This window comes from Carassius auratus, chromosome 15 (assembly GCF_003368295.1).
Source record: "Carassius auratus strain Wakin chromosome 15, ASM336829v1, whole genome shotgun sequence".
In the NCBI taxonomy this organism is placed as follows: domain Eukaryota; kingdom Metazoa; phylum Chordata; class Actinopteri; order Cypriniformes; family Cyprinidae; genus Carassius; species Carassius auratus.
Genome location: NC_039257.1, coordinates 10,103,004 through 10,126,630, shown reverse-complemented (window position 1 = coordinate 10,126,630; position 23,627 = coordinate 10,103,004). Strand labels below are relative to the sequence as shown.

At 37.1% G+C, this 23,627-nt stretch overlaps 1 protein-coding gene across 2 annotated transcripts; it reads left to right on the top strand.

Annotated features, from left to right (window-relative positions):
• Nucleotides 1-6: 6 nt before the first annotated feature.
• Nucleotides 7-21,961, top strand: gosr1 (golgi SNAP receptor complex member 1). 2 transcript variants are annotated; one of them, XM_026282240.1, is made up of 9 exons: nucleotides 7-130; nucleotides 853-964; nucleotides 1,071-1,158; nucleotides 1,467-1,574; nucleotides 3,942-4,033; nucleotides 6,373-6,447; nucleotides 18,353-18,382; nucleotides 20,849-20,931; nucleotides 21,235-21,961. In XM_026282240.1, the coding sequence occupies exons 1-9, from the start codon at nucleotides 100-102 to the stop codon at nucleotides 21,357-21,359; spliced, it is 744 nt and encodes a 247-aa protein (XP_026138025.1). In that variant the 5' UTR covers nucleotides 7-99; the 3' UTR covers nucleotides 21,360-21,961. The 2 variants fall into 2 exon arrangements, with proteins under 2 accessions (XP_026138025.1, XP_026138024.1); XM_026282239.1 differs by having other exon boundaries at nucleotides 1,068-1,158.
• The last annotated feature ends 1,666 nt before the right edge of the window (nucleotides 21,962-23,627 follow it).

The window sequence follows — 23,627 nt, the reverse complement described above, 5'->3', positions numbered from 1 at the left end:
GTCAGAGAGCAGTCAAGTGCTCGTGAAGCGCTCGTGAAGCGCTCTTGCTCGAGTCTCCGCCTCTGCCAGCAACACCGCGGATGACGTTGAATAACAAAGATGGCAGGAGGAAACAGCAACTATTGGGAAGGTGAGGTGGCAAAGCGTTACAAATTCCACTCGACCAAAAGCTTTACTGCGCTTTGTGACAGCTCAAGCCAATTACTTGTTCTGAACAGTCTTTGGCGACGTTTCCTTGAAAACGCTGTCAGGTTACCCCCTTTTAACTATCGCCGTTAGCATTAGCTCGCTAGTCCGCAGAAACGTCAGTCTTTCCGGTTAGCCCCAAATCCTGACATTTTTCATATCTCTTACTTTAAACATTTGTCATATGGTTTTCATTTCATACAGACCTTCCGTATTTAATGTAAAACTAACATATATAAGCTGTCAAAAAAGTTAAGCAGCTGTTTATATATGAAGCTGGAACAAGACTTTCACCAAAATAGAATAAACTCATGGGCCGTATTTCAAAATCTTAAAAAACTGCTCTCCTAAACAGCCCTTGAGGGCTTCATATCCACGTTTTGAATGTTCTTACGTGTTTGTGACAGTAAATATGAACTGTCAACGACCAGGTAGACTTAATATGAATGTTTTGTCTTAATGAATGTGTTGTCTTTTTATAAGCATATATAACTTCCAGCTTAAGTTGTCAGTGATATGCTGTGTATAATTTAATAACATTTTCTGATGTTACTTATTTTGTTATCTAATACATGTTATCTAGAGACGGTGTCTTATAATTTTGAATGTATATAAACACTTTTTGGATTTACTAAATGTGATCTTTATTTGATTGCATGTTGACAGACTTGCGGAAGCAGGCGAGGCAGCTGGAGAACGAGCTGGACCTGAAGCTGGTGTCCTTCAGTAAGCTGTGCACCAGTTACAGCAGCTCTCGGGACGGCCGGAGAGGAGACAGGTGTGATGCCACTGCCTCATCGCAGGAATTGTAATGTTTTCTAAATCTCATCATAAAGATTATGGTGGTAATAATAACCGTGTTCTGTTCTCTCTCTGTTCAGTAGTTCGGATACAGCACCTCTGCTCTCCAACTCCACTCAGGACAGAATGTTTGAGACCATGTCAGTGGAGATTGAGCAGCTACTTGCAAAAGTAAGATCTCTGTAAAATATGCCATTGTTAGGTGCTTTGTTATTTTTTCTTTGTAGTCTTCCAACCTTCTCCTCATGTATATTAAATTACGTATTGACTGATAAACAGTGTTTTTTTTCTTTTAGTTGTCCGTAACTGATTTCTAGAGAACAGGGATATATATTTCAGTATATACAATACCACTTAATGAAAACTTTAAGTATTAAAATAAATAAGGACACAATTTAATTTGAATTTATTTATTTTACACATTATTAATCAGATGATTAACTAATGGTTTTGTTTCACTTTGTTCCTGTGTTTTAAAGCTTACAGGGGTGAATGACAAGATGGCCGAGTATACAAGCACACCGGGAGTAACGTCTCTGAATGCTGCTCTAATGCACACTCTCCAGAGGCACAGAGACATCCTACAGGTGATCATTTAGAATTATAATATGCCCAACTATGAATACATGAATCTTAAACTGCTGTTTAAAAGTTTGGGTCAGTAGGGTGTTTATTTATGTGAGTGAAGTGACATTCAGCCAAGTATGGTGACCCATACTCAGAATTTGTGCTCTGCATTTAACCCATCCGAAATGCACACACACAGAGCAGTGAACACACACACACACACTGTGAGCACACACCCGGAGCAGTGGGCAGCCATTTATGCTGCGGCGCCCGGGGAGCAGTTGGGGGTTCAGTGCCTTGCTCAAGGGCACCTAAGTCGTGGTATTGAAGGTGGAGAGAGAGCTGTTCATGCACTACCCCCACCCACAATTCCGTCCGGCCCGAGACTAGAACTCACAACCCTTCGATTGGGAGTCCAACCCTCTAACCATTAGGCCACGACTTCCCTAAAGTTCCCGAAAGAAGACTTCCCACGACTTCCCTTTTACTATTTATACTATTTATGCAATTAATCTTTATTTTTTTAAAGGAATTAATACGTTTATGTAGCAAGAATGCATTAAATTGATTCGAAGTGGCAGTAAAAGTGTATGCTTTTACAAAATATTTGTTTCATGAATATATATATATTAGGGATGCACCGAAATGAAAATTCTTGGCCGAAACCGAAAACGAGAAAACCAAGGCCGAAAACCGAAACCGAAACACCGAAATAAATTATGCCAATTATTAGTGCCATTGCATTTATTGCTATGACCGTGTACTAACTTTACTAAAATTAAGACATTGCAATTGCATAAATTAATATTAAAGTTTCAAAGATAATTACAATTACATAACTTATTAAAAAAAAAACATAAAAATACATAATTACAAATGATGTAAATATTTATTAAGCACATTGCAACAATGCACAGTATAAAATAAAATTCAAACTAAAAATTTATCCATTTATACTCATGTGTATATTTAATAATAATGTACAGGCTTACTGGCCTGCAGAAAGGTTTTAAAATGAACAGTTCTCTCATAAAAACAAAGTGCATTTAGGTGAAGTGTATTTGAAATTTTTCTATGTAGGACTAGAAAATGCATTACTTCTCCAGTAGGCAAGACTGTTTTCACTTCTGGGGATGGTGACTTCAGACAGATAACCATCTAGCTGTTGAGCAGTTGAGCTTGTCATCTGCCTGACATTTGAGAAATATTTGAGAGAGTGTATTTAAATAAAAATAAACATTTTTATCAAATTAAAGCAGAAATCTAGCAGAAAATCTAGAATAAATATGGCTACAATCTGATATTATGTATGTATATATGTTTGTGTGTGTGTATAAGAACAAAATAGCCAACGTATTATTATTATTTGAGGCACTTTCTTGCAGAATTCCACTGAACATATCAGACAACGATGGTGCATGCCACTCATCTGGTGCAAAGACCAGTCTTTTTTCTGCGCTCTGATCTGTCTCCTGCGCTTGGCGCTTCTCCGTCTCCACGCGGGTTCTCCGCATCCAGCGCGGCCTGGATCATTTCTCGTGCGCGCTGCCTTATTTCCGCATCCAAGTAATGGTCTTTATAACGCGGATCAAGCACATTCGCGATGAAGTGCAGAGGATCCGACAAGATCTCAGTGAGACGTGTGCTAACAGACTCTATAAGAGTACTTTTGTTTTTACTTCGTGGTCCGTCTTAATCTCTTTGTTAGGAGACGCTTTAGTGCTGCGAATAAAGGAATACGAAGAGAGAGAATGTTCTCACTGGTGTTAAGTGAATGTCGCGTGGAGCTCGTGGTCTTTGCTATGCAGGTGCACGTGCAGGTCGCGGTTTCTGTTTGCGTCATCACAACATTTCGGCCGTGTTGTTTCGGTGATAAAAGTCTATCGGCCGAAAACCGAAAAGGCCATTTTCGGTGGCCGAAATTTCGGTGCATCCCTAATATATATATATATATATATTAGTGTGTGTGTGTGTGTTTTACTTTGTATTCGATTAAAAAATCCTCAAAAGAAAAAATCTGTATAACAGTTCCATAATAATATTAAGCAGCAATATTAGAATGATTTCTGAAGGATCATAAAGGCTGGAGTAATGGCTGCTGAAAGCTGAAAATTCAGCTTTGCGATCAGAGGAATAAATTGCATAACATGTTAAAATAGAACACATTTATTTAGTAATGTTTCATAATGTTACTGTTTTTACTGCATTATTGATCAAGCTAATGCAGCTTAGGTGAGCATAAAATACTTTGTTTATAAAGACTAAACAAAAATTTTTTTTATAATGAAGACTGTATTATCAAGATGAAATGACACTTCCAGTATTTGACATCAATATAGCTGGCCTTGCTTATTTATAACCACCTCATCTCTGTTTTCCTTTTGTAGGACTACACACATGAATTTCATAAAACCAAATCAAACTTCATGGCAATCAGGGAGAGAGAGGATCTTTTGGGATCTGTGAGAAAAGACATTGAGTGAGTTTTCTCTTTAATTCCCTTTTGAAACCAAAAAGGTTATGAAGATCGATTTAATCTAATGTGTAGTTAACCTGGATTTTGAAAGCTTGTATATGGAATGATAGTTCTCTCCAAAACCATGGTTTCTGCTTACAATTCAAGCTGTCTAGTCTTTATACCTCCATGCTGTTTCATCCTAGAGCAAAGCATACAAATTTGCTGAATCCAGGCCCTGATGAAATCTATGGAATTTGTTTTTCTACACATTTCAGGATTCTTCTGAATAGATTCAAAATTGTGTTAAACTGATATGTAAATAACACACTCTTATTTTAGTATATTCAATAAACGAATACATGAAGAACGTGCAAGCATTCTGTGGAGTTCTGCAGTCACCAATTTGACATGATTCTGGTTGTAACCCTGAGATCGTGACTGCAGGGCTGGATAATGACTTATTGATCTGAGCCACAATGCTCTAGCACATCTATGGGCTGCTTACTTATTTTTTTTACCTTGAAATAGCTTTGGTACCATATATAATGGGAAAAATGCCATACTACTCCTTGCAGTTGCTATTGATCTTATTTTTTTTTTTGTCTAAATAAACTGACAGTCAGAGTTAGATTTGGGCTCTGTCCATCTCTCACAGCACTGTATTAATAAAGTCTGTATTTACAAGTTTTTTTTAAGTTAGGGCCAGGTACCTCTCTGCCTCATGTCCAGCTGCCTCCCACTCACCCGACCAGCAATAAACTTGTTTACCCAGAATAGAGAACAGCACCTCGGCAGATTTTATTCACTTGAGCATCAGTTTGAGTGGATTACTTTTTTTAAATGTTGCACAGATTTGACCTCTTCAATCAGTACTTTGATCAAATTAAATTATATATAACTCAGCAAAAGAGCGTTCTGATAATTAATAACCTGAACATACATTGTTTTACTACCGTTCAAAATTTGGTGTCTGTTAGATCTTTAAAAAAATTGCTATGAAAGAAGTCTCTTGTGCTCACCAAGGCTTCATTTATTTGATCAGAAATACAGTAAAAATGGTAATGTTTTAAAATCATTTAAAAATAACTCTTTTTCATTATAAATGTCATTACTGTCAATTTTGATCAGTTTAATGTATCCTTCTTGAATAAAAATATAATAAATATTTAAATATTGTAGAAACGTAATTTTCTGTAAAGTTGCTTTGTAATGATTTGTATTGTAAAAAGCACTATGCAAATAAACTTGAATTGAATTGAATTGAATCTTCCAGACACCAAAATGTTGATTGATCTTGTTTATTCATCATATTATCTGAATACCACTATTGTTAAATTTGATTATTGTACAGACACTGTTTTAAGATTTTATTTAATGTTTCTCAATATTTTTTGTCAAAGTCAACATCCAAATAATTTAAAGTATTATTCCCGAAAATAGTGTAGTAGAAAGTAATTCATTAATACAAGGTGTAATATTCATATTTACCCCCAGAGGTCGATGGTGCACCGCTTGTAACACGCTTGTATTGGATTTGCCAGCCAATGTAGAGCATTGTTTGCACACACATACTCCATTACTTTCTGTCGTGCAGACTGTGAAGGTTCTAGTTTCTCCTGGGCCACCGCTCAAGCATCACTTCCTTGAGTTTGTGTGGTGCGTGTCGTGCATGCTGTGCTTCTCCTGTTACTGGGCTCCCCATTGATCAGCAGCTCAGTGCTATAGAAATGTCAGCAGGCAGAAATGACAAAGCCCCCTGTGTGATTTAGAGCACTGCCCTTTAAAACCTTGTTGGAATAATTAAGTTGGCTGTCGGCACCCTATCGCTGTGATTGGTATGGACTGACAGTTGATTTGACCAGCAGGCAGGTGTAATCCCATAGATACTGAATTAATATCCTATCTACAGCTGTCTGTTTACAATAGTTACATAGAAATCGCACCAGAGGGTGGAGCCTAGTTCAGACAAGGTTGTCGTTCAGGCTGCCATTTCTCACCCTCATAAACTCTCCCAACAGAGATGGAGATTTGTTTTAATTTGTCCTGTCAGGGCCAGTCTTTAGAAAAGCCTAGCTGGTGTTGCACAAAGCAGAAGGGGTGTTTTTGTCTTTCATTTTCTTGATGAACTCTTGGGAAAGGGCTGTTCTTCCCAGCACTGTATTCATTCATTATTTACACTAAATGCTCTCTGTGAGAGAGAGCTTGTGCATGGCACAGGATGAAAAGAAACCCTCAACATTAACCCAACCCCCACTTCAACTGAAGTGCCAGACTTTCTATAGAATGATGTTCAGAAGATGCCACCTGTGTTATTGCATGTTTCTATTTAATTGATAATTAATTTTCTTTTCTCTTGTCAGGACATATAAGAGTGGCTCGGGGGTGAATAACAGGCGGACAGAGCTCTTTCTGAAAGAACACGAGCACCTGAGAAAGTAAGACCCTTCCTCTTCTGCTGCTTTTTTTTTTTTTTACTCCAGGTTTTGGCCAAAATGTTAGCCTTTTGGCAAAAAAACAAACAAAAAAAAAACTACATGAAGCACTTCTCTTTTGTTGACCACAGCTAGTTTATAAGTTTGAGAAGTAGTATGAGGCATACATGTTACAAGCAATGAAACAATCTGCTCAAATACAAGCAATCTGGAAGTATGCATGTAATTGAACACAGTGCTGTGCTTCGCTCTGTAACTCACAGTGCATATATTTATTTAATTAAATTGCAGCCAATAGCAATTAGATAATCGCAAAACAAAAGTTGTATTGTGATTTTGGTTTTAATTCAATTAAATGTTTCGCTCTGCATGGTACTACATCTTCATTTCAACTCTTTTTGATAAGATCAACACAACCACTAATAGATCAATGAAGATAGTGGTGCAATTCTAGTCAGTCTAGAGTTTGTCAGTGATTGAGGAGAGGAAGCAAACTGCATTAGTGCCCACATTCAGTGAAGTGTCACATTCAGGTGAAAGGGAGAGAATAAGACGCTCTAAGTGTAGCAATCTGTCATCTCCTCACAGTATTACAGCCACTTTGTCAGGAATGGAGAAGGTTACCTTTAATAGACACACTGTCATTCATCAGTAACTCAGCAAGGCCGCTTGTCTCTCTTGCGCTGTTCTATGTCAAATTGATGACTTAAATTTGTGGAGTCATCATAAGGGACTGGCCCAACTGCTTGTGTAGGCATGGAGTGATGTGGTATAACAAAGGATGTAAAATTCACACTGGTTTTAAAACGTTAAAATGAATCAATGGGCTGTGGTAAAGAATTTGTCAGAGCATTTGCTCTGGGTCACTTGTTTCATAGCAAAGCCTCAGTATATCAATTTGCCAGAGGTAAGTAAAAGAGACCAGTGACAGAGACGAATATTATACTCGCATGCATAAAGGCTCATGTGGATTGATTATTGTAAAGTAAAAGTAAAAAAAGTAAAGCTTGGATTAACAAGCTCAACTGAAAGTTTTACTTCTGGGATTACATTTATTTCCTCGTGAAAGACTGTTCTTATTTTAATTTATCTATGATAGAATATGATTCAGAATATCATACCAGTAGTATTATTGACGTACTGTACATCCATACGCTGCAAGATCACAAGAGCTCTGTATGTACAGTTTGGGCTGTGATTGTCTCCTCGTCTTCCTTTCACATCCTGCTCGACTCTCATAGAGGAAGTAATCTTTGGTGTTCTTGCTCGAGCCCATTCCAATGTAAACAGTAATTGAAGTCAATGTCATCAGGAATGCCATTTAAAGACATTAACCGCAATGACAGTCTCATAGATTACATTGAGCACTCCGAGAACACAGGGAGGGAGATTGTGGAACACATTGGAGACTACTACTCTGGCAAATAAGAAAAGATCCATCGAGAAAAAAGTAACCAATAATACAGTGCTATCTTGTTACAGGAAATATGCCTGTTCTAAAGAGCTTTTTTTTGCTCCTTTATAGGACTTACATTCATTAAGTATCCTGCTGACCAAAGCAGGCTTAAATAACTTAGGACCTTATGACCTGAAGACTAAAACTGGTAGTCTGGTATCATAATTCTTCAATTGTGATGCTCACACATTTGGAAGGTTCTATTAAAAAAAGAAATCTTATCAGATTATATTATGAAGAATAATACTACAGGAGGCATGGCAGGACTCTTATTCTTCAGTAGTCTTGTCTGATAAGGTGTATATGACAGGAACGCTGTCTGCAAAGAGCATGAAGAGCAGGTATCTCTAGATCCATTATACATTTACTGGAAATGTCTGGCCATATTAGTGCTGTTTATATCCAAAGCAGACTTAAAGCAATTACACAGGTCAGCTCCTCTTATTCAAAGCTGGTTGAAAATACATTAATGTCTGGGTTGATCCAAGAATATCTTAACATTCATCTCTTTATTACAGAAAGATAAGAGATTAATATGTGTATGAATATGCGTTCTGTGAAGTATCTAATTTTAAAACACTTAATTTTTGAAACAAAGCATTAAGTGTGTGCAAAAATATCCTACTGATATAGATTTATTTTATTCACAGAAATGCACAAATGATGCACATACATGCTGTGATACCTATTGGTTCTGCAGTTTCCCCAACTGTAGCTTTTTAATATTTGCAGTTTGTCACGTCCCACTTACTCTCCTTGCATAGCACTAAATCTGAAGTGCTGAGCACATTTCTTTCTTGGAGCACAATCACAGGGCAAGCAGGGAGGCTTGATTTTCACTCACAGCTCTGTGTGTGTGTGTGTGTGTGTGTGTGTCTGTGTGTGTGCCCATCTCCACTCCTATCAGAAGCATTATCAGAAGTCTTTGAAAGTCATATTCAGAATTTGATTAGCATACAGTTGGTAAACTTTTTAACATGTAATGTCATTGTTAATTTATATTAGTAAGTGAAGTGCAATTTTTGTTTATTTATATTAGTAAGCACTCTGCCTGTTATTATGCTATATATGAAACCGAGAACTATTAATTAATATTTAATGATTATTTAACCGATAGTTTTAAAAATGGATACTGAACAAAAACAAAAATAGTGCTTTATTTAAAAAACAAAAATATTTCTGATCCATACTAGTAATAATAATAATAATACTAAATGTTGAAGTTACCACACTCTAATAGGGCCCTGAAATCAGTTTAATTTTATTTCCTAAATTTTATCAAATTCTGTTATTTCCACTTGAATTTTTCTCCACTCCTTTTTAATAGTTAAATTAAAGTCTAATTATTTGAATGCATAAAACAACTTTATTTTATTTTATTTAATTTTTATCCCTCCAAAAATTCTGTGTATTTAAGTTTTTATTATCAAATCAAGGCATGAAACATTAATTTAATTTATCTTTTCATTACTAAAAAATTAAGCAAACTTTTTTTTTTTGACAAACATGTGTGATTATTCCTTAAAAAATTCATGTTTGTTTCATTTTAGTACCGTATTTTCCGGACTACAACTATAAGTCACACTTTTTTTCATAGGTTGGCTGGTCCTGCGACTTATAGTCAGGTGCGACTTATTTATCAAAATTAATTTGACATGAACCCAGAGAAATTGCGTTGCGTTGCGTTTTCCGTATCGCGGAAATCATAGGGCCCTACAGTTATACCATCACAATGTATACTCTCACAATTAAACTCCTTCTATTCCTGAACACTTAATGATCATCTAATCCAAAAAAAGAGCAGCTCTGAGTCTAGGAGAACTCACCAGTATCATACACACTCCAAACGTATCGCATTCCACTCGAGCAGTGGTCTAAAAAAAGTTTATTTCACGGACACAAGTTTACTTCAAGAATGAACATTGAGGCATAGATAAGTTTGAAGTTGAAGCTCTATAAATGAAGCATACAGACTTTATTAGAGCCACAAAAAGACAAATGTTTCGATGAAAATGCTCAATATACAATTCATTATGTACATTAACAACTATTCGGGCGAATATAATGTAATTTAACGGAAAACTATGTGAATGGCGCTCTGTGGTGCGGCAGGATTTTCTGTCAGCTGCATTTAAATCCAGGTCTGAAGTTTCTCTCTGTTTTCAGCGTGCAGCGTCGTGTGTAAACAATTAGCACATGCTGTCAGTGATTTCAACCACTAGAGGCCACTCTCACACTGTATAATGAAAACAGACCCTCCTCAGCAGCTCCAGCAATGGACGCAACCCGGGAAAATTATCGGCATGGATTTTTTTGCCGATAACGATTGTTCCAGCAATCAACTATTGATGCAGATTAATCAACAAAACAGATACCGTATTTTCCAGACTATAAGTCGCACTTTTTTTCATAGTTTGGCTGGTCCTGCTTATAGTCAGGTGCGACTTATTTATCAAAATTAATTTGACTTGAACCAAGAGAAAACATTACCGTCTACAGCCGCGAGAGGGCGTTCTATACCGCTCAGTGCTCCTGTAGTCTACACTGAGAACAGAGAGTGCCCTCTCGGGGCTGTAGACGGTAATGTTTTCTCTTCGTGCTTGGTTCTAAATAAATGCGACTTATAGTCCAGTTCCTCGTCATGAAATATTTTAGGACTGGTGCGACATATACTTAGGTGCTACTTATAGTCCGAAAAATACGGTACATCGGTTGACCTTTACGTTATACAATATATTACAGTATATTTAAAATATACTATATAATAGGGTGTTTTGTTATGTTGTGTAGGGTGTTTTGAAAGCAAAAGGCAGACTGAAGTGGTTTGATCAAGTTTTTACTTGCATTTGGTACATAGTGTTCATTTTGGGCCCTGATTTGACCATTTCTAAGATAAGCAACTACATAAAAGTTAGTAACACTTTATTTTTTTAGTATCCTTGTTGCACTTGTTATATGTGCTCAGTAAACTGTAGTAATAACTAGGGCTGTGTGGTTAATTTAAATCATCATAAAATTAAGATTTTCTACTGCCCCGACCTCCCGCAGTGTGATGTCCTATGCAATCAGAATGCAGCGCGCCTAAATGGAGTGCGAGAACAGAACAGACTGGGTATATTTAAGGGGAAGTCGTGGCCTAATGGTTAGAGGGTTGGACTCCCAATCGAAGGGTTGTGAGTTCTAGTCTCTGGCCGGACGGAATTGGGGGTGGGGGGAGTGCATGAACAGCTCTCTCTCCACCTTCAATACCACGACTTAGGTGCCACTGAGCAAGGCATCAAACCCCCAACTGCTCAGCATAAATGGCTGCCCACTGCTCCGGGTGTGTGCTCACAGTGTGTGTGTGTGTGTGTTCACTGCTCTGTGTGTGTGCATTTCGGATGGGTTAAATGCAGAGCACGAATTCTGAGTATGGGTCACCATACTTGGCTGAATGTCACTTCACTCACGTATATGGCTACGTAACTCCAGGTCCACACACTCTTTCTGTGATACGTAGTTTTTCCGAGCCGATGTTAACAGATTAGAGCGTTCACACTACATGCAGTAAAAGATGCGAAAGATGTGAACAGAAAAGGTTAGTAATTGAAAGCTGTGAAAATAATATCTAGCACATGAGCATAGAGAGAATTGTGAGTGCACAGGCCGCAGTTTGAGTGAGAGGTGACGCGTTGTAAGTACTTGCAAAGTACTCCGGGCAAAAGCAGTGTGTATCTGGGAATCTAATGCGTCTGGTTTTGTGACAGAGCAAAGGAAATCTGTGGGCGAGTGAAGAGATTCGCACTCATGCATTATTTTAATGTGCTTTTGTGTTACAATAATTTGCTCTCACTGCTGCTTCTGCACCGCATACACATACTGTATACACACTGCAGACAGAGTACGTGTGAACCTGTATAATGTATAACAAATCTACATTAAGCTACAATGAACACTGTTCAAAGTATGCCAAAAAAATAAATCCCTGGACACAGGATTTATTTATTTATTTATTTTTGCTATATGTCTACACATTTTGGCACACCTTTACTTAGTTATAATTTTGACTTATGTCTGTTCTAGAGACATGGTACAACTTTTTGATAAAGCTCTAATTGGTTTTCTTTTGGAAATATGTTTCAGATTCATACTGAATGCATTCATGACTGCAAAGCATGTCTGTGTGTGTCAAAATCGTGATTAAAATCTAAATCGCGATACGTTTTTTTTTTTTGTCCATATCTCACAGCACTACTAATAACAGTAAATTATGCTGATTACAAGCAAATTACAAATTACTCTAAACCAAACCCTTGCACTTAGCATTTAATAAGTGCATTTTGTTAATTATATACTCTGTACTTAAATTTGTATAAATACATTCTAACAACAGTGTAATTACACTATAACATGGACACCTTAAAGTGAAACCTAAAATTCTTAACAAAATGTTACTTTCTGTTTGTTTTGGATTTGTGTGTAAGAATTTATGCTTCTGTATGCCCCCATTGTTTGCTGATCCGTTCTCTGCTGACATCTTAAGATTTTAAATACAATTACATTATGCCTTGGAATCCCTTGATTCCATTATAAAGCTGTTATTATATTGTAGAAATTGTTATTGTACTGAAGGTGGACACTTGGGATCAGAGCATTGTAGAGTTTCCAAGATGTCCATTTATTTATTGCATTGGAAATGCATTTGAATTGTGCACATACAGCAACAGTCCATTAGCTCATCTAGAAGAGACTCTCTCTCTAGCACTCTGGATGTTGGGATTCAGTATGGCATCTTTCCCAACCAAAAAAAAAAAAAGTACAAATGCTAAAAATTATTTTAGCAAAAAGCAAATGACCTTGAGTCTTAATTTCTGCTACACTCATCATAGTGTGACTGGAACAAAGCACACCATTAAATGAGAAACTTGTGCCAAAAGCTTTTGTAGTTCCATTATCAAATCCACAGTGTTTTTCTCACTAGCTCTCTGTGGTGTTGGGAGACCGAAAACTTAAATGTCATGCCATGTCATTGGAAAGCTGTGGCCAGACATAACACAAGCTTCTTTTTTTCTTGGCCGATGAGCTCTCTCTTATAGGCTATTATAATATTAACGTGTTATCTATATCAAAGGTAACATCTTCACCTGTAGTTTCATGAATGAAAGATCCAGCAGATGGAGCTCACCCGCCTGGAGCTCAGACGTCTCTCACATTCTCCTTCTGTCAGCTCTGTGGAGCTGGGGTATAAATCTTGCCTCGCATAGGTCGGCCAATAACAATGAGGTGGATTTTTTGATGAGCCAGCAAGATTCCTCTCTGTGCCAGCTTCAGAAATAAAAGCTGCAAAACTGACTTCATGACTGATGATGAGAACTCATTTAAGTACATTTCCTAATTTTAAACCCATTTTAAATGTCCAGTGCCTAGCTTTGATTTTTAGAGCAGCTCTTTAGAGGGTGGGACTTCCCACGTTTTATCAGTCAGAAATTTGGACACACCTGAGGAAAATAAAAAAATCCTTTGATCTATATAAATTGTATTCTATAAAGCTTGAAATTAGTTTTGTAGATATAAACTGTAATTTCCACCAATACCTTTCACCGTCCGGGAGCTGGCGTGAATGTTTTATTTTTATTTTTTATGTTTAATAATGTTTTGAAATAATTTTCTTATGCTTACCATATGTATAATGTATAAATATATACACACACACACACACACACACACACACGTGTATGTGAATATATATATATATATATATATATACATATATATTATTATTATTATTATTATTATTAATGTTGGGGGGAAAACAAATGCAAATCTAGACACTTACACGAAATGGGAGTGATTGCTATTTAAAAACTAGAGAACCACAATGTTAGAATTGCCTGTGCTGGCAAATTTACAGCCACATGATTTATAGTTATCTTTAATGTCCATAACACAAACATTGTGGTTATGTGCCAGAATTTTAGGATAGGAGGGTTAAGGATTTAATTTTCTTTTTCAGAGCAATAATAATAGTCATGTTTTTATAAAGCACTAATAATGAAATAAGTCAGTGTCCAAACCTTTACTGATGTTGTCATTACTACTTATTGCACTGATGCATTTTAGGGAGAACCGAAATTTTACTTCTTAGCTGTAAGGAAAAAGTTTTCCAGAAAACATTGAGGATGAAGGTGACAAATACAGCGAGAGGTAAAGGAAGAATGGTTTTAAATTACCTTTATGCTAATGTGCCCATTAATGACTGCAGAAACTGGGATTTAGGGATAGTTTTCTCCACCAGTGGATCTTTTGTCTCTCATACATTGCACCAGAACCCTGACATCTTTCCATTGCCAGTCTGCCTCGCAGCCAATACAGAACCACAGTAAATCCTTCAGCTACATCCAGGGCTTGTCTCAGCCTATAAAAACACAGCAAGAATTGGACCTTGACGCCCCTCTCAGATGCAGTAATGCACATTTTATAGCGCTAGCCTGGTGAAACATGGGTGAAGCTAACACCGTCACCCCATGTCAGCTGTCCACAGCTCCATGCAGGTGTGCTGTATATGTGTTTTGATGTAGACATTTTCCAGCTTCTTTATATGAACTAAATAAAAGTCTAGTTTAACGTTAGAGTTTAGTATTTGGAGTTTTGGAGTTTAGTACCATGCATTCGTTTTGAGCTTAATTTCAACAAATAATAATATATTTTTAATATATGAATAATAACTTATTTAGTTTTTTAATAAATGCATAATTTCTTGAATCTTTTTGAGTGATGGCATAAAAATGGATAATTAATCTAGAGTTTTGAATCCATTCATGAACGTTACAGTTAGAACTGCTTCACAGAAATGAACAGTACATACCATCACATACTAAAAGTTTTGCGTCTGAAGTTTAAGTAAAAAATATATTTTTCGCATTCACATATTTGCTAGACACTTTTTTTTTTAAATATGCAATATTTTGGCTAGCAGTAAATTAAGTGTTGATTTATTTGTTGATAAATTTTGATGAATTATAGTTAACTTATAACTGTTATCTGTGTTAAAACTTAGACTTAAATAAACTTAGAAGTTATTTATGCACATTTCCGAGATAAATTTAAATATATTAAAATACATCAATATGATGCCTGAACCCATTAATCAGCTCAGGAAATGGCTTGCCCTAAAAGGCTGTGCATCAGCCATGTTTGCATTAATTAACATTGAATAGATTTTTTTACATTTTTATTAGTATTTCATTTTAGGTTAAAGGTTTGCATTTTTCTTGGACAATTAGACAATTAGCTCAATTTAGAAGGCCAAGCTGATTTAATTTTTACCTTGTGGGTGAAGTCCTTGTCAAATTGTGCAGTTGAACCTGTCACATTTTGTTTTGTCTTTTGTAAACTGGTGCTTTTCCCAGGCATAGTCATATAGTGATGTCAGATTTGTTCATACATTAATACTTCGACCCTGGACACAATGACCTAATGACTTCACTGCTTTGTTTTGCTTTTTGTCTTTTCTCTGAAACATTACCAGTATCAATCCTAATTGGCGAATTAAAAAAATGAGGAGCAAATTGTTTGCTTTGAGCGCTTCTTGAAACACAAGCCTCAAGGGGGCTATGGGGTATGGCACATTTCTCTCTGTGTGTGTGCGCATAGTGGTTAGTTATTGGGCCCTGTGGAATAGGACCATACACCAAGCCATTTATACATCTCTTGTGTATTTCTCAGGTGAAGTGGGTGGGTGGGATGTCTGTTGTGGGTTAAGCATTATATCCAAATAATACTGTTCAGGGTATGATTCCTGGAAGGAATGAATAGTGAATCAGGTTTTTTTTTTTTTTTTCTTTTTTTTTACAAATTAATATTATTAATTAGCTAATACCCTGACTGTAAATTTATCATAGATGACAGTAAAGACATTTATAATGTGACACAAGAATTCTATTTCAAATAAATGCTATTCTTTTGAACTTCTACAAAGAATCCTGGTATCATGTATCTGTATCATGGTTACCACAAAAAAATAATAGTAATAGTAATAGCAGAGTAAATGCTGCTGAAAATTTAGCTATGGCATCACAGAAATAACTACATTTTATAATGTGTAAGGAATAATGTACATTCATCTGGTTGTTATCGCAGAATAACCTTCAACAGGGTTATAAGAATTACACAACTTCCCATATAAGAAAATAATTGGACACTGTATATTGATTGGAGTTGAGATGTTATTAGCTCATTGAACCCAAAGCTTCCATGAAGAAAACAGTCATTAGCAAGCTGCTTTTATCCAAGACAATTGAACAAGTTTAAATTAGACAAACATTTAAGAAATACTGTACAGCCTTATCACTTATTACACAGTTTTTAACCACTTAAATAATTATAGGAAAAAGAGGAATTGATTTAAGATGAAAATGTTTATTATTTTATAATCCATTATGGTGTACAAAGCAATCGTCATAGCGAGGAGATAAACACAGCAGCAATATTGCAGTACTGTTAATACTGAAGTCGTTATCGGGAAGTAACACATCTCGAAATGTAATGACTGACCAATTATAATCAAGAATTCCAGAGAGCTGTGAAATAGATAACAAAAAAAAATGTTTTTAATTATAATGCTATTTCACTATATTTCCTTTTTTTACTGTATTTTTTTAATCCGATGAATGCATCCTTGGTGAGAATATAAGATTTTCAAATACATAAATATATCTTATTGACCCCAATCTTTTAAATGGTAGTGTACAACTTCTAAACTTCCATATCAACAATTTCGTAAATTGTAAATTGGATTTCATGTGCATAATCAAATACTCACTGTAGTCCAGATATATATATATATATATGCCAGCAATCGGAACTTTGCTGAAAGCTTTACAAACCTAAATTGTATCACCGTAATTTTCAGATTGGCAGTCATGTGTACTAGCTAATGTAATTGAACTAATAGCCCTGCTGTTGAGTTCGAAATGGATGAGGCTTAATGGGTCGACCAAATTTGTTAGAAGTTTTTGCATTGTCCTCTAACTAACTTTCTCACTAGCTGATTTATTTCCTTTGAATTGAACTTTTGTTGTAGGAAACCAGGTGTATGTATGTCTGATGCCGATGATGTAGATTAATGAGGCTGAAGGAAGACTTATTAATTATTTATCAAGATAAAATGCAGATGATGGTAAAGGAACCTGTTTAGTCGAGTCCCACCGGATGCTAAATATTTGCCCTGCTAATTGCAAACTAAACTGTGCAAAATCAGCATCATTAGCGCCCACTTGGGCAATTTATAATGATTAGTCTAGTCGAGAACTTGGATACTTCGTCTTTGCCAATTCATTGTTTTGGCTTCTTAATCAATCAAAGCCATACGCTCTTAAGATTAAAGCCATTTGACAGAGCAGAGCTTCTCGCATCAGTTTTGCTGCACTTTTCCTTTCTTCAAAGCAGGAACCAAGATACACGTTCATGTGCCTGTAAAGACAGAGACCTGTTCTGCAGTAATGGAGCTGAACAGCATGTGGACCATTACACTCTATTCTCCCAGCTACTGTGTGTGTGTGTGTGTGTGCCAGATTTCTTTCACCTCTTCTGACAAACTAAGCAGACAGAAAGAGGGTTCACAGACATCGGAAGGAGAATTTGCAATCTCATTTTTGCTCGTGTAATCAAAATTGGAGTTCTCTGTCACACCAAAAACCATTTGTCTGGGAATTGAGGACTTTCTTTCGCCTGAGGTCCCACAGGCCCTGAGACTTTGTCATCTAAATTGACGGAGGATGTGATTTTGAGCCAGCATAGAATTTCATTCCCACCCTGCAGGCCTGCATCTCCTTTTCGGAAAGAAAAATGGCCATGGTGTGTGAATAAGACATTCCAGTGTAGACACAGTAATGCAATATTGAAGAATTGCTCCTGAAGTATAATTTCATTCACACATAAGAGAATTGTCTTTTCTGAGCAAAAACTGTAGTGACAATCTTTGAATCTATTTGTTTCCCACACCGTTTGCAATCAATATAATCTGTTAAGTCTTGAATGGGATTTTATTTACTCATTTTGCTGTTAAGGTGTGAATTTTTAAAGCAGAATTGTAGCTAGTTTTGTATATGTGATGTACATGGCAGAAAATGGAGTCACATGTTGAACATATTTCGCTATTTCAGCTGCAACCATTATTAATAAGTGCATAATATTGGTTTTGAAAATAAATGTTCAGCAAATGCATATGAATGTAGTCATTGAGTGTCCACATATATTTAGCCAATGCTGATAGTAGTCCTTTATTGTAATGCTAATGATTCAGTTTTGTTGAAAAACATTCTGGTGTCCATGTTAAAGAAATCAGCATTCACTGCATGTTTGCCATTGATTGACTCCTTCAACCTGACTCTCAAAGATGAGAAAGGGCTCCAGTAATTCACCTGGTTATCATTGACTAAACAACTTTCTTTTTCCTTTCTTGTATCCTTACAGCTCAGATCGGCTTATTGATGACACAATAAGGTGAGTCTAACTTCATACAAACAGTTCAGACACTTTTTACATAGGCTATACACTCATAAATGGCAACAGTTTCCATTTGTATTTGTCTTTTCTGAAAGAAGAGTCTACCAAGGGTCATGAAATCAAGGAGGAAGATCTCAGTCGATGGAGAGATTCAAACAACTGACCCATTGTTTTTGCATTGTGTTGATATTGCTAGGCTAGAACTGCAAGTGGATTTAGACTCTAAAGTTCAAAAATGAAAATGCTGTCATTTATTAACCCTCACGTCATTTCAAATCTTTCTTCTGTAGATTTTAGAAGATACAATGAAATTCAAAGGGGTCTGAAAGAGTGTCAAGTATTGTTTTTCATATATGTATATATATATTATATAGATTTTAGTTAATTGTAATAACTCTGGACCAAAACAACACTAGACCCCATTGACTTCAGTGACGTCATTGAATTTTGTATAAACAAAAAAACACACATTTTCAAAATATGTTCTTATGAATTCTGCAGAAGAAAGTAAGTAATTCAAGTATGGAACAACATGAGAGTGAGTAAACAATGAATAAGAATAATTTTCTCTTTAAGGGAAACTAACAGAAAAGCATGTCATTTGCATGAATCTGCCAGTTTTGCCTTTTTCCTGAGGTGCTTTAGTATTGAGTATTGTGCTGCTGGGCACTACTTTCTTTCCCCTTGCAGATCTATGCTTGGGCATGAGAGCAGCCTACACTTTTACTGCTGCACCTAGGGGAACCCCAAAGCTGTCGACCGGCACTGGTGTTTAATTAAGTCAGCTCCTGGTCCGTGCAGCTCCTTTTATCCCACCTCAGTCTTATTAAAGCAAAAAAACTATGCTATATCAGCTGCTTATAATCATTATCTTCCCTTTGTACCACCCACAGCCAGGAGCCACCAAGATGAGAGCTCATTGTTTAATGTTTCACCATTGCTCTGATCTCTGAGGATTGTGGGCACTCACGTTTCTCTTTTAATGATGTCAGATTGGTCTTCCATCTGTCACAAGCAATACTTTAAGAGGTATACCTCCTTGCAGGGAACATATTCAAATACACCCAAATATGAAGTTTAAGAGATCCAATTAAGCTTGTGTGTTCTTCATTTCGTGGTGTACAGATGCTCAGGTGTGTGGGCTGAGAACGAAAACTTATATCAAAATAACTCCTTGTTTGTGACCGAGGGCCCCTAGGAATACAAAACACCGGAGACCTTTTGTTCCCTCAGGGTGCGCTGTCTTATTTAATGTGCTTTATGCCTTGCTTATGTGAGTGGTGTTTGGCTGCCTAATTTATCCTCAGAGATCAAGAAACTCAGTGGTCAGTGCATTGCACATTGCTTTAAAGTTGTGTTGTCTTGCTCTGATTTTACAGGTTTAGCCTTGAACTGATTCTGGTTGAGGTCTGTTTTATGTGGGTGTGATAGATAAGCTCTCATGTTCATTATGATTGAGGTGAAGGGGTCTGCTTGAGCACTTGTGGTGAACTATATCTGATGGCTTTTGTGTCGCAGAGTAGGACAGACAGGAGTTTAATGGGTGCCAGTGCTTTGGTTTGCACTCACAAACCTGCCGAGTGGGAGTTGGAGTGAGCTGTAATGTCACACAGCAATTTAATCTTCTCCACTAGGAACAAGAAAGCATGACTCAGCTGAAGAAAACAAATAAGTGTTGGGAACGGATCAACCCAAAAGTGTAATTACAGCATTCAGCAATACACAATTAAAATGCATTAAAGGGATATTTCACCTAAAAATGGATTTACCTACCCTCATTTCTGTCCAAACCTTTGTAATGTTCTTTCCGTTATAAAGCAACCGTATACATTCGTGCTTCCCATTTGTCTTATTAAGCTTTGTGAGAAGACACTGATGTGTAACACACATGGATCACTTTATGATACTTTTATGGTTTTCCTCATCCTTTTTAAAGCTTGAAAGCTTCTGTTTCCATTTTAATAATGGAAAAGAATTACAAGTGCATTCTTCGTCTTTTCTGACCCATTAAAAAAGTAAATCATAAATAAGTTTGGAATAACATGAGTGATTAAATGACTGAATTTTCATTTTTGGATGAACTGTGCCTTAAGCTAGGACAAATAATGGGTGGAAAGCCTCTGATTTGTTCACAATATGAGGTGTTCACTTTCTGCAGTGTAAAGGGAAATGGATATGTAATGGTTGGTCACTTTTCTGAATACTTTTGGTTTCTAGCTGTGTGTGGCTAACGTCTCTGGAGCATTGCATCAATGCAGCCTCTGCCTTCCTGTCTGAAATCAAACCTAGTGAAAGAGGCATTTGCTGTCTTTGAGGGACTTTTTCCTGTGTCTGCAGTCCTGACAGCTGCTGCGCCCATGACGTAATGATCGGAGCACATTTTGACCACTTGCTGTGATGGGCCAGTGCCCATAAATCTACTCTTCTGTTTTTATTTGTATTTATTTATTTATTTTTCCACAGCATTGCAATGGCAACCAAGGAGAACATGACCTCCCAGCGAGGTTTTCTGAAGTCTATACAAAGCAGGGTCAACACCCTGGCCAGTATCCTTAATTTCTACAAGTAGTGCATGTATGCATTAGGGCTGCATAATGTATCAGTGCAATATTGGTTTATTGGCATCTACCTGCTTTGAAAATGTAAGTGGATATGCACATTTCCCCTGTTTTATCATTTAGATTACCTTTGTCATGGAGAACTTCCTAAGTTGAAAACACACATAATTTATTAAAACGGTTAAATGTTATCTATCAATTATAATATACCATGAAAAATACTTGCTGTCTATATTTGAGGCAATGCAATCTGCTGTATACCTGTATTTCCTTAACTGACCCCTACTTCAGACCGTTTCCCTGCCATCAATAACCTAATACAGAGGATCAACTTGAGGAAGAGACGGGACTCATTAATTCTGGGAGGAGTCATCGGCATCTGCACCATCCTTCTGCTGCTGTATGCATTTCACTGACGGACAGGGGAGCTAACCGACTTCTTTTGGGGGGGGTTCTGCAGAGCAGTGGAGAAGCCTTGAGAAAGGGCTCAATGAGAGGCGGACCATTGGGGCCACAAAGCAGAAGCCCACCTGGCCTAGTCTGGTAACAAGATTGATTGTGGCCAGCATGGACCTTATTTGTATTTAGCATTGGGAGGGGTTTAGCTCTAACAGCCTTTTTTGTTTCTGTGCTACAAACAATGCGCTGTTCAGATGTGAACCGGGACCCGAGACCAAATTACTAACAGGAATAGATTTCAATGTGCATATTATAACACAGTGGCTTTGAGACAAGAGCGATGCTGTGAAGCATCAACTTTGCGTTGTGCTGTTCCTGTATATTATTAATCAGAAGAGGGTTTTAATTTGATGATCCTTTTAGTAAGAGGGTTTCTCATCATGCTGTGTACTTTGTGAATTAATAAATTATTCATATACAGGATATTAAAAATGTGTGTCAAACACTAGAGGCCCCGTCCTCTAAAGCTTCTGTTTTTTAGATATTTCTAAACTCTCTCATCGATGACATTTTACACTGGTGAAGGCAGTCCAAAAATAAAACACTTGCATTGCAGCAATTGACATGTCTAACCCTTCTCTTTCAAGGTGCTTTTGCTTTATGTTTTTACTGATGTGACGTGTCTTTAAGTTAAGAGAATATCGGCTAAACCAACAAGCCTGCGCTCGCAGCCCACTTGTCTGCTGACTTACATCCACACAGCTCCTCTTATGGAACTGGAGCGTGAGAGACAGAAGCAGGCCAGAGCTTTAACATGATGAATATACAAACTGAAAAGCATTGATCCAGGCGAATGAAAGACTAGCACAGGGATTGCATGTAGAGGTAAGACCAGCAATCTACACAGATTTGGAAGAAAGAGAAGGAAGGATTGGAAGGCTTATTGTCACCACCCGTTTTTTTGTTTGTTTTTTTGTCCTACTTATGTTTAAAAATGATTTAGCATCTATAAAAGTGAGTCTCTGACATCTAGCGCTATATGCCATAGTTCAGCTAGAGTCTGTTTGCCTGAGGTATTTCCATAGATGCATAAAGAGAGTGATGTTCACACAAAATCAACATAATCATTCAATGGAGAGATCAGTTTCCCCAGAATGATAAACTAGATTGGGCTGTTGGATTCTTTTTTCTTTGTTCCCTGTTGGTCCATTATCTAAAGGTCACATCAGTCTCCTGCTGTTCCAGTCCATACAAGTGCCCTGAAATACAGAACAAATGTTGAGGGACTGGGGGTCTATTACAGATCAAATGAGCCTCATTGACCAAATTGTAGATCACAAGTCACAAAAGAGGTACCTTGTTGTTTTCTCTGCCTAAATGTGTTTGTAGGAGAGGTACTGCAGCTGTCAGTTGGAAGCTAATAGGCCACACACAGAACTCCACGGGAAGCCTCCTCACTTCCCCTGCTGACTGAAACATGTCCTCTTTGCACCAGCCCAGAGGAAAAAATGAATAAGTATTTGTCATCTCCGAATTGTTTTATTTTGCTCTGCATGTTGCCTTATTTTGTTCATTCCTAGTGTTCTTATGATGGGACTCCTACCTGATCTGAGGTGAGAACGGAGACATCACACACATTACCTGCTCTGCAATTCATTAATTTTGAGGTATGATGGCTCTGGAAAATCTTATTTTTTATTCATTTGCTCTGTTGAGGTTAAATTAGATTGCTAGCAAAACTGTTTTCTTAATGTAGCACTAAACAATGAAGCCCTTTCTGCTTAATTTCATCAATAGCTGCAGCTGAGTAGTAATGTGTGTGTGATGGGGTCATTTAATTCTTGGTTTTCTGGGCAGCTTTCCAAACAGCTACAGATGCTGAGTAGTCAGTGAGTCTGAAACTGGAGACCGAGATCACAATCTTTCTCTGTCACCATTGTGCCCTTGAGCGAGACACTTAACCTTAAGTTATTACAGGGCAACTGTGGTGACAGTCATCCTACATCAGGAGTGTCCAGTTCTTCTCCTGAAGGGGCAATGTCCTGCAGAAATTAGCTCCTTGTCCCAACACACTTAACCAGGATGTTTCTTATTTTGCATTCTTTGTTGGGACCATCCCTACTCTTTAACTAAATTATAGAGAGGACATTGATTTATTGGTACATGTTACTGCACCAAAAAAGTATGTTGATGCCAAAATACGTACTACAGTACTTGTGTAAATCATATTAACCACATTTTGAGCCACACAAGAGAAATATGGAAATGTCTCCCAGTGCATGAAA

Bases quoted from the DNA above. Each gene is read 5' to 3' on its own strand.
- gosr1 (XM_026282239.1), top strand. From the start codon at position 100: ATGGCAGGAGGAAACAGCAACTATTGGGAAG. The intron at 1,159-1,466 runs GTAAGATCTCTG...TGTGTTTTAAAG, and splicing joins TTGAGCAGCTACTTGCAAAA to CTTACAGGGGTGAATGACAA. The intron at 6,448-18,352 runs GTAAGACCCTTC...GTATCCTTACAG, and splicing joins GAACACGAGCACCTGAGAAA to CTCAGATCGGCTTATTGATG.